At 33.8% G+C, this 14,228-nt stretch overlaps 1 protein-coding gene across 1 annotated transcript; it reads right to left on the bottom strand.

Moving 5' to 3' along the window:
• Positions 1 to 4,297: 4,297 nt before the first annotated feature.
• Positions 4,298 to 5,175, bottom strand: LOC105638562 (uncharacterized). Its single transcript, XM_012222385.1, has 2 exons — positions 4,826 to 5,175; positions 4,298 to 4,523 (listed from the first exon to the last, which is right to left on the bottom strand). The coding sequence occupies exons 1-2, from the start codon at positions 5,173 to 5,175 to the stop codon at positions 4,298 to 4,300; spliced, it is 576 nt and encodes a 191-aa protein (XP_012077775.1).
• Between the last annotated feature and the right edge of the window lie 9,053 nt (positions 5,176 to 14,228).

The following is a 14,228-nucleotide window of genomic DNA, read 5'->3' on the forward strand; positions in this document are numbered from 1 at the left end:
AATACAGTGTGTAAGGCCTAAAAGGTAAACCCGAGTATGGCGGGAGCTAACCTGGATAAAGCGGGTGATGCCATACCAGGAAATGAACCACAGTACCTCGTTTGGACCCAACTCAATCAGCCATGAGGCCCATGCATCAGTAGACGGGTGTGTGATCAATATCCTCCTTGTACGGTCCTGGGCGGGGCTATAGGGCAAGAGAGTAGGAGCAGCAACCACTTGGAGGTGGTCCTTTAACCAAACCTGAGTAATGGATCCTTTCTATTACAAAGGAATGAACCAAAAGAAAGAAGAAAAAAATAAGAAAAAGGAAAAGGGGAAATACCTGGAGAATAGTCGGAGAGACCGTCCAGTCATCGAAGCCTAAAGCAGCTCTGTCAAGGCTCCTGATAGTCTCTGCCAGCACAATGCCGCCGATGCAACCCATATCCTCCATCTGTCGAATCATGGGGCAGAGTCGCAAATCCCCAAAGCCTGGGTCCTTGTTGAATAAGAAACCAGCTAATAAGCAGAAAACCAAGGCCCGCATTCTCAGCCTCATACAGTCTGGGTCGTCTGATTGAACCTCTGAAAATTCATCAATCAGGGGCATCAGAATTGCTTTTTGGTCACCAACAATCATGGCCCTAGCTTGTGGCTGGTTGAACTGAAACAGGCTTTCAAACGACCGAACATACCCAATTTTGACCTCATGCTTGACTAAAGGGGCATTGGGATCGCACCCTATAATAGCGCAGATTTCCTCAAAAAGAGGGCACATCTCCTCCATCATGGCCCCGAACCAAAAAACGTGGGCCTCCGGGTCCTAAAGTCTGATGCAGGTCCGCAGAAAATCCCAGTCAATTACCACTCTCCTAAGGGTAACAATAGGAGAAAGACCGTACCTCCCTAAGTTGATCTTTTCGACTATGGAGGGACTCTTAGTCCAGCTGTGCATGCTGTGGTTATAAAAAGGGTTCATCTTTGAAAAAAAAAATCGGAAAAAATGAGAAAAGAAATCAAGGAAAAAGTCGGAAATTGAAAATTAAAAGGAGAAATTCTGTTCTTTCTTAATTGAAGTGAATAAACATGCATACATATAAGTTGTTTAGTACTAACCAAATGCAGGTACAAATAAAGTACAGTACAGAAAATACAGGCAAAGAAAAGTACAGACAACAACAGAAAAGCCTAGCAACCATGGCATCAGCGACGGGGCCTCCTCCTCCTCTGATCATCAAAGGCCCAGAAGTGCACATTTTGGCCCCTGAGGCCCAAAAATTGCCAATTTGGCCCCAAAGGCCCAAAAAATCCCCAATTTGGCCACAAAGGCCCAAAAATTCACATTTTGGCCCCTAAGGCCCAAAAATTCCCAATTTGGCCACAGAGGCCCAGAAATTCTCAATTCGGCCCTTAAGGCCCAAAAATTCTCGATTCGGCCCCAAAGGCCCAAAAGTTCACATCTTGGCCCCTAAGGCCTAAAAGTTCACATCTTGGCTCCTAAGGCCCAAAAATTCCCAATTTGGCCCCAAAAGCCCAAAAATTCCCAATTAGGCCACAAAGGCCCAAAAGTACACATTTTGGCCCCTAAGGCCCAAAAATTTCCAATTTGGCCCCAAAGTCCCAAAAATCCCCAATTTGGCCACAAATGCCCAAAAATTCACATTTTGGCCCCTGAGGCCCAGAAATTCCCAATTTGGCCACAGAGGCCCAGAAATTCTCAATTTGACCCCTGAGGCCCAAAAATTCTAAATTCGGCCCCAAAGGCCCAAAAATCCCCAATTTGGCCACAAAGGCCCAGAAGTTCACATTTTGGCCCCAAAGGCCCAAAAATTCTCAATTTGGCCCTAAAGGCCCAAAATGTCCAATTTGGCCACAAAGGCCCAAAAGTTCACATCTTGGCCCCTAAGGCCCAAAAATTCCCATTTTGGCCCCTAAGGCCCAAAAGTTCACATTTTGGCCCCTAAGGCCCAAAAATTCCCAATTTGGCCCCAAAGGCCCAAAAATGCCCAATTTGGCCACAAAGGCCCAAAAGTTCACATTTTGGCCCCTAAGGCCCAAAAACAACAATCGAAGAAAATGAAAAAAATCAAGGAAATAGCCAAAAGGCGGGTCTTCTGGACGCGTCCGATTTTTGCCTTCAAAATTTATTTTTCAGACAACCACCGACTCCCACAAATCATTTTTATGGTTGCCGGTGGGGGGCAACTGTGAATACTCAAATTTTGAGGCTCAAAAAAGCATGTTTCCCCGGGCTGCAAACAGTCCGGCCGGACCGGAGGACGTTTGGAAAGTTCACCGAAAGTATGCCAATATGCTACTTGAAACGTCCGAAAAATTACGAGGGTCGCAGAACTGGTCCCGGAATATTTTTTGGAGGTACGGAACTCCCGAAAAAGCTTTTGGAACGAAAGGCTAGCAAGTTCGCTGGCCACGGCGGCGGCGGCGGCCCTCCAGGGTGGCTATAGCAGCTGGAAACGGCGGCGCCCTCCAGCCCAGGTTTTCCCTATAAATACTGCCCCGGTTCGCCATTTTTACACACTCAGGCTGTGTTGACGGACGCTCTCTTCTCCCCTACGCTCCTTGTAGTTCTTTTACTGCTTTTCTGCATTTAGTGTAGGCTTTTATTACTCTGCTGTTGTGATACTTGGTCATTTAATTGAATTAATTCTAATTAATATTCCCCAAACGAGGAGCTTAATTTGAAATTTTCAAGCTGAAGCTAAGAAGCGGCCGACGACTGACTCAGGTAAATAAACGAAACCCTGCCTATTTAATTTCGGCATTTTGTGCATATTCTCTTCTACTCCAATTCTGAATTAAACTGCTGCATAAATGCATTCACATCATCAATTTGGCAAATAAACTCCCTCAATTAAATATGATTAAGCTTAAATGCCCGGTTAATTAATAATCGGGGTGTTAAAGCCTAAATCCGATAATATTGGCTAAAGTATCTGGTCAATTAATGACTACGGTATAATCGCCTTTATTTCGAATAGTCCGGCTTAAGTCCAATTAATTAATAATTGTGGCTAAATAGCCTTAATTAACCACGTTTTTTTTGGCAATAAATTGCCTATATTGCAATTCAATTGATCACTATTGGCAAACAAATTGCCTATAAATAAGATTAACCATTTTTAGCGATAAATCGCTTAAATCGAAGCTTTGGCAAAATGCCTTGAATTAATCAATCTTTTGGCTAAAAGCCTTAAATCAATCATTTTGGCTACAATCTCCCAATCAACACTTTTGTCAAACAAATTGCCTAAGTCAACCCATTTTGGCTAAAACCCTTAAATCAACACTTTTGGCAACAAACGCCTAATCAAATCAATCAATTCTTTGGCAAAATGCCTGAACAAAATGCATGAAGCATACACACACTCATGCATTAAGCATACCCATTCAAAGCCCTTTAAAAAAGGCCTATCGAACTACGTCAGCTTTGATCTCTCATTCAAACGAGAGTACGTAGGCACGTTCGGGATTTAACCCCGAGTGGCAAGTCGAAATCATCAAAATCACTTAAACATTTCATTGGTCCAATTACATCATTTACCCTGCAAAGCATTCATTCATTGGTTAGTTAATCAGCATGACATAGTCTCGGGATGCACCTCGGGTTCGTAGATTGTGCCTTAAGCATTGGGATAATTAATCTAGTAATTAGGTTAATTAAAATTGGAGTCAACTTAGGGTTTTTTCCTAGTTTACCCTAAAATAATTAAACAAGGTGGCGACTCACACATTCACGTGCATTTCTGCCCTTAGTCATATTCATTATATGCCTATTTTTGGGGGGAGGGGTTCACAGTGGTATCTTATGGTCCTGGTAGCGTTGTGGTGGCAGCCCTTTTGGTTCGGCTAAGACTACTCTGAATTCTTCCAAAAGATCTTGTATTTGAGGGTGCAGTTCAGGGATCTTTAAACAAGATGGTGCGTTTCCAGTAATTTGCAGCAACAATCCCCTTTTAAAGAGCTTGACCAGCTGCTCCATATTTTCGGCTGACGCAATTTGGTTTTCTGGGATTTGGGAGCCCTGAAAAATTACTTTCTTTCCATTCTGAAAAAATACCATCGGAAGTTTCGAAAAATCCCAAATAATTGGACCAAGTGTACGTAGCCAATGAGTCCCCAAAACCAGATCATAACCCTCCAATGGTAAAATGTACAAATCAACAGTTACCGTAATTCCTTGAATGAGTATCTTAGTTTGAGCACATTTACCTGGGCTTATTAATTCTTCTCCGGATGCTACCTGTACCTTCAATTTTTTTTCATTCGCCGGTTCAATCCCTGATTTTCTTGCAAATCATTCACTCACAAAATTATGGGTGCTACTCGAATCAACCAGAATGGTTCCTTTTGATTTCGCCACCTTTCCACTGAGTCGTATTGTCTCTGGTCCTTCGAACCCAGCGATTGCATGTAAAGAAATGGCTGGTACTTCATCTGTGGGATCTTGCTCCTCAATCTCCATTTCTGTATCATCATCACTGTCTTCAAGTACAGGTTGAATGGCGAAGAGCTTTTTACACCTGTGGCCGGGCCCAAGCTTCTCGTTACACTTGAAACATAACCCCAATTTCTTCCTTTCGTTGAGCTCCTCCTAGGTCAGTCACTTGATGTTTCCTGTCGGTCGTTGATTGGAAACTGGTGTGATTGCAGGGCGAGGTACCTGAGTTGATCATACTAGTGTGGGGAACCCCTTCCCTTGAGCCGAGTTCCTTGCCTCATAAAGCCTTGCTAGTGCAATAGCCTCTGTTAAAGTCTTGAGCCGGTTAGCTTGTACATCTGTTCTGATTGTGGAATCAGCCCACTAATGAAACAGCTCACTTGCCTTATTTGTGATAACTGTCCCACCTTAGCCAGTAACTTCTTAAATTGGACCTGGTACGATTGAACAGAACCTTGTTGCTGTAGTTTGGATAATTCTCCAAAAAAATCAATTAGTTGATTTAGCCCATATCTTAAGTAGAAGCCTTCTTTGAATTCTGCCCATGTGACAGAAGGGTTTTCTTGTTTCAACAATTGGTACCATAGCTGGGCGTCTCCTATCATGTGGAAAGAGGCTATTTCCACTCGATCTTCATCAGGTGTTCGGTGAAACTGAAAAAACTGCTCTGCCTGACAAATCCAACTGGTGGCATCCTCTTTTTCATCGAACCGCAGAAAGTCCAATTTAACCATCTTTGGAGCATAGGAGGAAGTAGCCCTGAGATGTTTGATCTGTTTCTGGACTCCGGGGTTTGCACTTCAGAATCGTTGCCCTTCCCTTGGGAGGATTGGGAAGTCAGTCGATCCATCCGTACATTCAGTTGGGAGAAGAGCTCTTCCAAATGTTTTGCAATTCCCTCTTGGCCCCTAGAAAGGGACTGAACGGTTTATTCCAGTTGCTCCACTCTCTGGTCCATGCCAGAGCTCTAATACCACTTTGGTACGAACTGCTGGTTCTTGCGAGGACCTATTATGAAGGAAAGAACAGATAGTTTAAGAGAAGAAAAAAAGAATTTGATTTGGTTAAATGGAGGAAACCAAGGCCTCAATGTTAAGAACGTTTTGTGTTTTAATCTCATGCCTTGAGTTGTTTTATTCATTAACTTATATAGCAATAAAAGAATAACAGATTAGCTATTAACAAGGAAACTAACTTTGCTATTCCAAAGCAGCTAAATAGCAACAACAAATCAAAACAGAAAATATGCTAGACTTATTCAAAGCAATAAAAGAGCCACGTAACAATTCCCCTCCCCTTAAACTAGAGCCTTTGGAAAATCTAGTGGGACAAAGGGTAGATCTAGGTGTTGATCTATTGCCTTATACTATTGGTTTGTCTCTTACCTTTGAAAAGAGATAACATAGTTGAGGATCTCAAGATGAGTCTTGAGGAGTGGATGTACGCGAGTTAGTGCCGAACCATTATAAATCACTGTGTTGATCTTTTTATTTTCTGAAGTTCTACTTGATAATATTTTACTCACACTTCTATTTATACTTTAGAAATGCTAAATTTATTAATAGTTTTGATGTTCTAAAACTGAAATAAGCTTTATATTTTCTGAACATTAGAACTCTGGACTTCTTCTAAGTGAATATACCAAGTTCTAAACGGTTCTTCTACTTTCAGTATATTTCACTGTTTGGGTTTCTAATCAATTTCTAAACTAGATCAAAACTTTGTGAAGTAGTTTAGATTTCGATAACTGTCTCTCACACAGTGTTTTATGTTCTTCTAAACTTTATGAGAAAGTTCTAATCACAATAGCTTTCTGTCATAAAGCAGTTTTGATATTAAATAAGACATTGTGAAGTAGATCTAATTGATAGCTACACTTCGCAAAGTCTTTCTATTTTCTCTAAATAGAACATTGTGAGGTAGTTCTAATCTATAACTTATTTTCACAAGTTCATTAATTTTCCGCTGCAAAATAGAATTCTGAGTTTTGTTTTAAAAGTTAAATTTTTATTTTTAGAAAACCCAATTCACCCTCCTTCTTCGGTTGTGCCATACATATACGGGACCCACATGTTGATCTATGTTCTTATAAAGTTGGTTTGTCTCTTACCCTTGAAAAAAGATAACATAGTGGAGGATCTCAAGATGAGTCTTGGGGAGTGGATGTAGGCGAGTTAGTACCAATCCACTATAAATCTCTTTATTTATCTTCTTTTATTTTCTGAAGTTCTGCTTGATCATATTCTATTTACAACTATTAATCTTTTCAGTTCTAAACGTGAATAAGCTTTATCTCTGTGGAACATTAGAATTCTGGATTTCTGTATTGTGATTATACTAAGTTTTAATCTGCCCTTCAACATTCAGTATAAATCACAATATGAGTGATAATCAGTTTTCTAATTTTGCTTAAGCTTTATAGAGTAGTTCTAAACGCAATAATTATTCTTCAAAGGGTCTTTCTAAATTTGCTTAAGCTTTGTGAAGCAATTCTAAATGCAATAACTATTCTTCATAGAGTCTTTCTAAATTTGCAATAAGCTTTATGAGGAAGTGCTAAACTTGATCACTAACTCTCACAAAGGCTTTCTAATTTCGCTACAACAAAATTTTGATCTTGTGTTTTGAAAGTCAAATTTTTAGAAAACCCAATTTTGCCCCCTCTTGGGTTATGCCATAAATAAACAAAACCACACAATCCAATCTAAAAATAAAAATAATAAATATAAAAAAATATAGTTATTTGTTATAAATAAATAACAATTTTTAAACTTAAAAAAAGTTTTTTAAATGATCTAATAAAAAAAATGAAAATTCAAAACTGAAATATAGATATAGATTTTTACTGTAAATGTATATTAATTTCTAAAATATAATTATTAGATATATGATAACAAAATTTAAATAATAAGTGTTAGCTTAAGGTCAATTTTATCCTAAAATTTTGATGGTTATGCAAAAGGAATAAATTTAATATTTTTATTGTGCTAAAGTTACTGTATGCAAAAATTATTATTGAGAAGCTTTGAAGATCGTATAATCTAAGACTTTTATTTGAAGATCATAAAGATCAATGAAGATATTTTGTTTGGTTAGTATTTTAAGGAGTCCTAGGAAATTAATGTAGGATAGATAGAAAATTTCTTTATAAACACAAAATATCTTTTATTTTTCTTAAAATTATTTTGAAATATTCTCATTAAATGCTTGAAAAGGAAAAGCCCAAATCATTGCTTCTTTTTTTTTTACGCATACCTAAATGGAAAAGATTTTGGAAAACATATTTTCGGTAACTATTGAATTAGTTTCCACAAAAGTTATTTGTGCATTGACTTTTGATTTTAAAATATAAAAGATAGTTATTGCTTATTAAAAGACAAATCTTATCATTTTTTACTGGATTTTCATTCCTCTTATAAAAACATTTTTCTCTCTTTCAAAATAGTTGGCAAGAGTAAGAGTCCATCATTAAAAATTTTAGATATCTCAAAGTTCTCTCTTCAACCCTTTTTATTTCTTTTCTTCTCTATTCTTCAAGAAATATTTTTAAGAGAAAAGAAATCTAATAACAACTTTTTCTAAAGAACAGTTCTGAACTTTATCTCTGTTTTAAATATCTGTTTTCTGTTTCTTTTTGTGTTTATAATTGCATTTCTCCCTATCTATATAGATTGTTGTAATCTAGTGTAGACTAGAGGTTTTTTAAACAAAAAACATGGTGTAATAGCTTAGGTAAAAAGCTATGGTGAAAAAGGTTATCAAGCGATTTTCTCCTTATGTGAGATTCTAATGTTTTGATTTGAGTTTTCTGTTCTCTGCAAAACAGAAAGGGTAGAGGTTGACCAGAACCTTCAGAAATCTAGTAACACAAATGTTAGATCTAGGTGTTGATCTATTTCCTTGTAAAGTTGGTTTGTCTCTTACTCTTGAAAAGAGATAACATAGTGGAGGATCTCAAGACCAGTCTTGGGAAATGGATGTAGGCAAGTTCGTGCTGAACCATTATAAATCTATGTGATTATCTTCTTTTACTTTCTGAAGTGTTGCTTGATTATATTCTGTTTACACTTATGTTAATCATTTCAAAAATGCAAAGTTATTAATGAATTTTTGTTTCTAAACGTGAATAAGCTTTATCTTTGTGGAACCTTAGAACTCTAGATTTCTGTATTGTGTTTTTACCTAGTTCTAATCTATCCTTTTATATTTAGTAGAAATCACAATCAGAGTTTTAATCAGTTTTCTAATCTTGCACAAGCTTTGTGAAGTAGTTTCTAAACATAATAACTATTCTTCACGGAGTCTTTCTAATCTTGCAAAAGTCTTGTGAGGAAGTTCTAAGCTTGATAATTGACTCTAACAAACGCTTTCTATTTCTGCTGCAACAGAATTCTGATCTTGTGTTTTAAAAGTTAATTTTTTTTAAAATCCAATTCACTCCCTCTTGGGTTATGCCATACATAACGGGACCCATAATAAGAATATTATTTTAATATAGGTGAAAATGTTCAAAGAAATTTCTCTTGGCAAAATAATAATTATAACAACAACAACAACAACAACAATAATAAATAAATAAATAAATAAAGATTATACTTACATTTTTCTACCCAGTTTTAGTGAAACTCTTTCAAAATTCAAATACTCAAATCATGAAATATCCTAACTCAATAATTGTAGAATAAAAAAAATATAATTATAATAATTATTATATGAATTAAAAATTATAAATAAATAAAATTTACATATATATGAATATGAGGCGATGAATAAAAAATTTAAAATTTTCTATGATCTGCTAAAAATATAATAAATTTTAAAAAATACATAAATGGATTAACAGTTAGTTTTGCTTTCCTTCACATCTCCATCAACATGATATTTCTCATACCTGCATTTATACACATACGACACATATGATTGTGACTGATAATAAAGAAAATATTACTCAAGAAATAAAGATTAAGGAGAAGAGAAGTCACAGGATGCATAAAAAAAAAAAAGGAAATCAAAAATTGCATAGAAAAAATAAAAATTTGAAAAGGAAAAAAAAAAAAGGAATGAAGAGATCAAAGAATTCATATTATCACAGTCGAAGAAAAGACAATGATATATCTGGATTAAAGTTGCAAAACAATGAACTACATATATATAAATAAGGAACTCAATCAAAACTCAGAGAATTGAAAAGCAACAAAAAAAAAAAAACATTATGAAGAAAATCATTGGAAATATATATATATATATATATATATATATATATATATATATATATATATATATATATATATATTTAAAGCATCAGTTTCAACTATATCAATTAGTAAACAGATAATCGTTAAAAGGCTGACTTGGATGATGCTAAACAATTTGTAAATAATATAACCCATAGAGAGTTAATCTCTAAGGCTCCAGATTTAGGAATAATTAATCAACCTCCATATATATCCCAATTTCATTATAATGCTAACACATTATATGAATGGAATATCGATGGATTATCTGAATATAAAATTTTAAGTATTTTGCAACAAATGACTATGGCTGCAAATGCTTATAAAACTCAGTCACCCATATCTGATAAAGTAGTCGCTGAAATCCTTATTGCAGGATTTACAGGACAATTAAAAGGTTGGTGGGATTACCATCTCACTGAAAAGACCAATTAGATATCTTAAATTCAGTTCAAGTAACTGATCAGGATGAACCTCTATATGATGAACATGGTGAGCCAATTCAGGATGCCGTTGCAACCTTAATACTCACTATTTCATTACATTTTATAGGAGATCCTACCCACATAAAAAATAAAAATGCTGAACTTTTAAGCAATTTAAAATATAAACAACTAAGTGATTTTCAATCATATAAAACCACTTTCCTTACTAGGTTAATGTTAAGGGAAGATTCAAATCAAGCATTTTGGAAAGAAAAATTCTTAGCTGGTTTACCTTATTTCTTAGGGGGAAAGAGTTAGGAATTATATAAAACAACATGGAAATCCAATTCCATATAATAAATTAACTTATGGTCAATTAATTAGTATAATCCAAAAAGAAGGATTGCAAATTTGTCAAGACTTAAAACTTCAGAGAAATTTAAAATATGAATTAAAAAAGACTAAACAAGAATTAGGAAGTTTTTGTAAACAATTTGATTATAGTATAACCTCTACACAGCAATGTAGTGGCCAATGTTTTAAACCTTCAAGTTCTAAAAAACATTATAAAAAACATTATAAGTCTAAACCAAGTAAAGATAAATATTATCAAAAAGAAAAACCCAAACATTATAAAAAATCTAAAGGTAGAAAACCATATAAAACTTTTACTAAAACCTCATATAAGGATTTAACTTGTTTTAAATGTGGTAAAAAAGGGCATACGTCAAAATTTTGTAAATTTAATAAAAAATTAAATGAGTTACAGTTAGATGAAGAAATTGTAAATAAAATTCATGAATTGTATCTTAATTCTGGTACATCCAAATCTGAGGTACAAGAAAGTGACTATCAAATTGATGAACTTGGTTCAACAACCAGTTCTTCAGATAAATCAATAAATATGTTAACTAAAGATCAAAGTACACTATTAGAAGTAGTAAATGGTATAACTGATAATGATCTTAAAAGTCAACTTCTTAAAAAACTAATTAAAAGTTTTGAAGACGATAAAGAAGAAAAAACTATAGCTCCTAAAATCCAGACTAAGACTTATGATCTAACTACTATATTAAATAGAAATAAAACTGTAAACACCGATATTTCGCTTAAAGATTTGTATAAAGAAATTAAAATCTTAAAACATGAAGTAAAAGATTTAAAGAATCAAGCACAACTAAATGCAACAAAAATAAAACATTTAGAGACTCAATTAATAGCTAGTTCCTCTTCGGAAGAACTAGATGATGAAATAAAAGATGAAATAAATGAATTAAATGAAGAAGAAGAAATGAATCCAAATTTCCTCTTTCTTTTACAAGAAATAACATCTAGGAAATACTTAGTAAAAATAACTTTACACATATCAAATGATTTCACTATAAATGGTATAGCCTTGTTTGACACATGTGCAGACTTAAATTGCATAAAATCTGACATAGTACCAAGAAGGTATTGGTCAGAGATCCATGAAAAATTAACTACAGCTAATAAATCTAAATTAGACATTGTAGGTAAAATTGATGCAAATATAGTAAATAATGAGTTAGAGATTAAAACCATATTTTACTTTCGCCACAAATCAATTATATGGTAATATTAGGAACACCATTTATAAACTTAATAACCCCATATTCGGTAAAAGAAGATTGCATTAAATTTAAAATAAAAGGTAGTAAGGCTAGGTTAGAATTCACTGAAAAACCTAAAAGGAAGAATTTAAATTTACTTAAAGCTCATTCCATTAAAACCTTAGAAATTAATTCTTTGATAAATTCTAAGGAAGAAGACTTAATAAATTTAAGAAATAATGTCTATTTAAGAAAAATTAAAGACCAATTAAACAATAAAGAAATTCAAAATAGAATTAAAAATTTAAACGAATTTATGGAAAATAAACTATGTATGGATCATCCAAATGCGTTTTGGACCCGTAAACAGCATATAGTAGATTTACCATATGAAAAGGACTTTGATGAAAAGTCCATTACAACTAAAGCTCGGCCCATTCAAATGAGCCCTGAACTTATCGAGCATTGTAAAAAAGAAATTAAAGGTTTAGAAAATTAAAAATTAATTAGCAAATCTAGAAGTCCCTAGTCTTGTGCAGCTTTTTATGTCAATAAAAATGCTGAGATAGAACGAGGAGTACCTAGATTAGTAATTAATTATAAACTATTAAATACAGCTTTAAAATGGATAAGATATCCGATTCCTAATAAAAAAGACCTTTTAAAGAAATTATATAATGCAAATATCTTTAGTAAATTTGATATGAAATCTAGCTATTGGCAAATCCAGATTCATCCTAAAGATAGATATAAAACGGCATTCACAGTTCCTTTTGGGCAATATGAATGGAATGTGATGCCCTTTGGACTTAAAAATGCACCATCAGAATTTCAGAGAATCATGAATGATATATTCAATCCTTGTTCTCCATTCTGTATAGTGTATATTGATGATGTTCTAATTTTTAGTCAAACATTAGAAGATCATTTTAAACATTTAAAAACATTTTGTATGGTAATTGAAAAGAATGGGTTAGCCCTTAGTAAAACTAAAATGGACTTGTTTAAAACTAAAGTTAGGTTTTTGGGTCATTATATAGAACAGGGTATTATCCAGCCCATAGAAAGAGCCATGGTCTTTGGGTCCAAATTCCCTGATGAATTAACTAATAAAACCCAACTCCAACGCTTTCTTGGATGTTTAAATTATGTCATAGATTTTTACCCAAACCTAAATTGTATGATAAAACCCTTACATGATAGGCTTAAGAAAAATGCTGGCTCATGGACAGCCCAGCATACACAGTTAGTAAAAAAGATAAAAGCATTGGTAAAAGAAATTCCATATCTTTATATCCCTAATCCAACAGCATTTAAAATAGTTGAAAATCACGTTCTTCTGTTTTAATCACATAATCAGTATTCCATAAAGGAAATTTACTAACCTTATATATTTGTTCTTTATCGACTTTAGGTATTTCCCATTCATCAATTGCTTTACTAAAATCTTGTAATATTAATTCATTACGATTTATGATCCTTTTGATTTCTGATGAATCAGAATCATCTGATTTAACACTATTTACAGATCTACATAATAAAGTATCCATCTTAATATATCAATTAGGTAGCGACCACTGCCTGGTTACACCCTTCCGATGCCCAACAATATCTCAACAAAGGGTCTTACTCACGGGTCCAGTAGGCATATCCAATCCAATATATTAATTAAGTGAAGGACCGATCTCTTTTGAGGTCTATCCAGATATGACTGTTTCTTTAAATGATTTAAATATTTTAGAAAGTATAGTTTTAGAAATTAAAACTCATAATTATAAAATGAAACAAGGATCAATTCCTATAGCTTTAATATATAAAATTCATTATAAAGCAATGAATTCAGCTTTGAGTACAAAATATAAATTACAACCTAAACTTGGAGAAACAAGATTTCTTCAAACTGATTTGTCTAAAACTAATACTGTGATACCTAAAACCATCCAATGGAAGGATATAACCCTACCAGAGGAATGGATTTTGGAAGGGATTGTCCCTCCTCCAGAACCAGAAAAAGTAAAACCAAATGTCAATTTACAAAAAATTGAACAATTTGAAGATGGTAAAGTGACATTAAAATTTAATAGAAGTCAAAGTTCTAGGTATACAGGATCTTCATCTTCTGTTATGACAGATGATGATAAACCAAAGATACCTTCAGTAATTTATGCACGATATAAAGAAGCTGAACCTAAACCCATAATTCAAACATTAGTAAAACCTAGGTATTCTACTTCAGATTTACCTACATCTAGTCAATCTTTTAAAATGAAAGGAGTTGATTATAGTAATGCAGTTCCACAGGCAGTTTATAACCCTATTGACAACTACTTAAATCAACAATCTAATTTGGTAAACACTTCACCTGAATCACCAACAGCTTCAGCTATAACTGAAAATGTTAGTGAAATAAATCGTGAATTAAATGTTTTAACTAAAGAAGATATTAATCAAGATCTAATACAAGAAATTACTAAAACTAAAAATCTAATGACGTTTAATAAAATCTTAAAAACCCATGTTTTTGAAGTATTAAAAGAAGAATATATAAACTACCAAA

This window comes from Jatropha curcas, chromosome 7 (genome assembly GCF_041381405.1).
Source record: "Jatropha curcas cultivar XTBG-Jc1 chromosome 7, XTBG_Jcur_1.0, whole genome shotgun sequence".
Taxonomy (NCBI): domain Eukaryota; kingdom Viridiplantae; phylum Streptophyta; class Magnoliopsida; order Malpighiales; family Euphorbiaceae; genus Jatropha; species Jatropha curcas.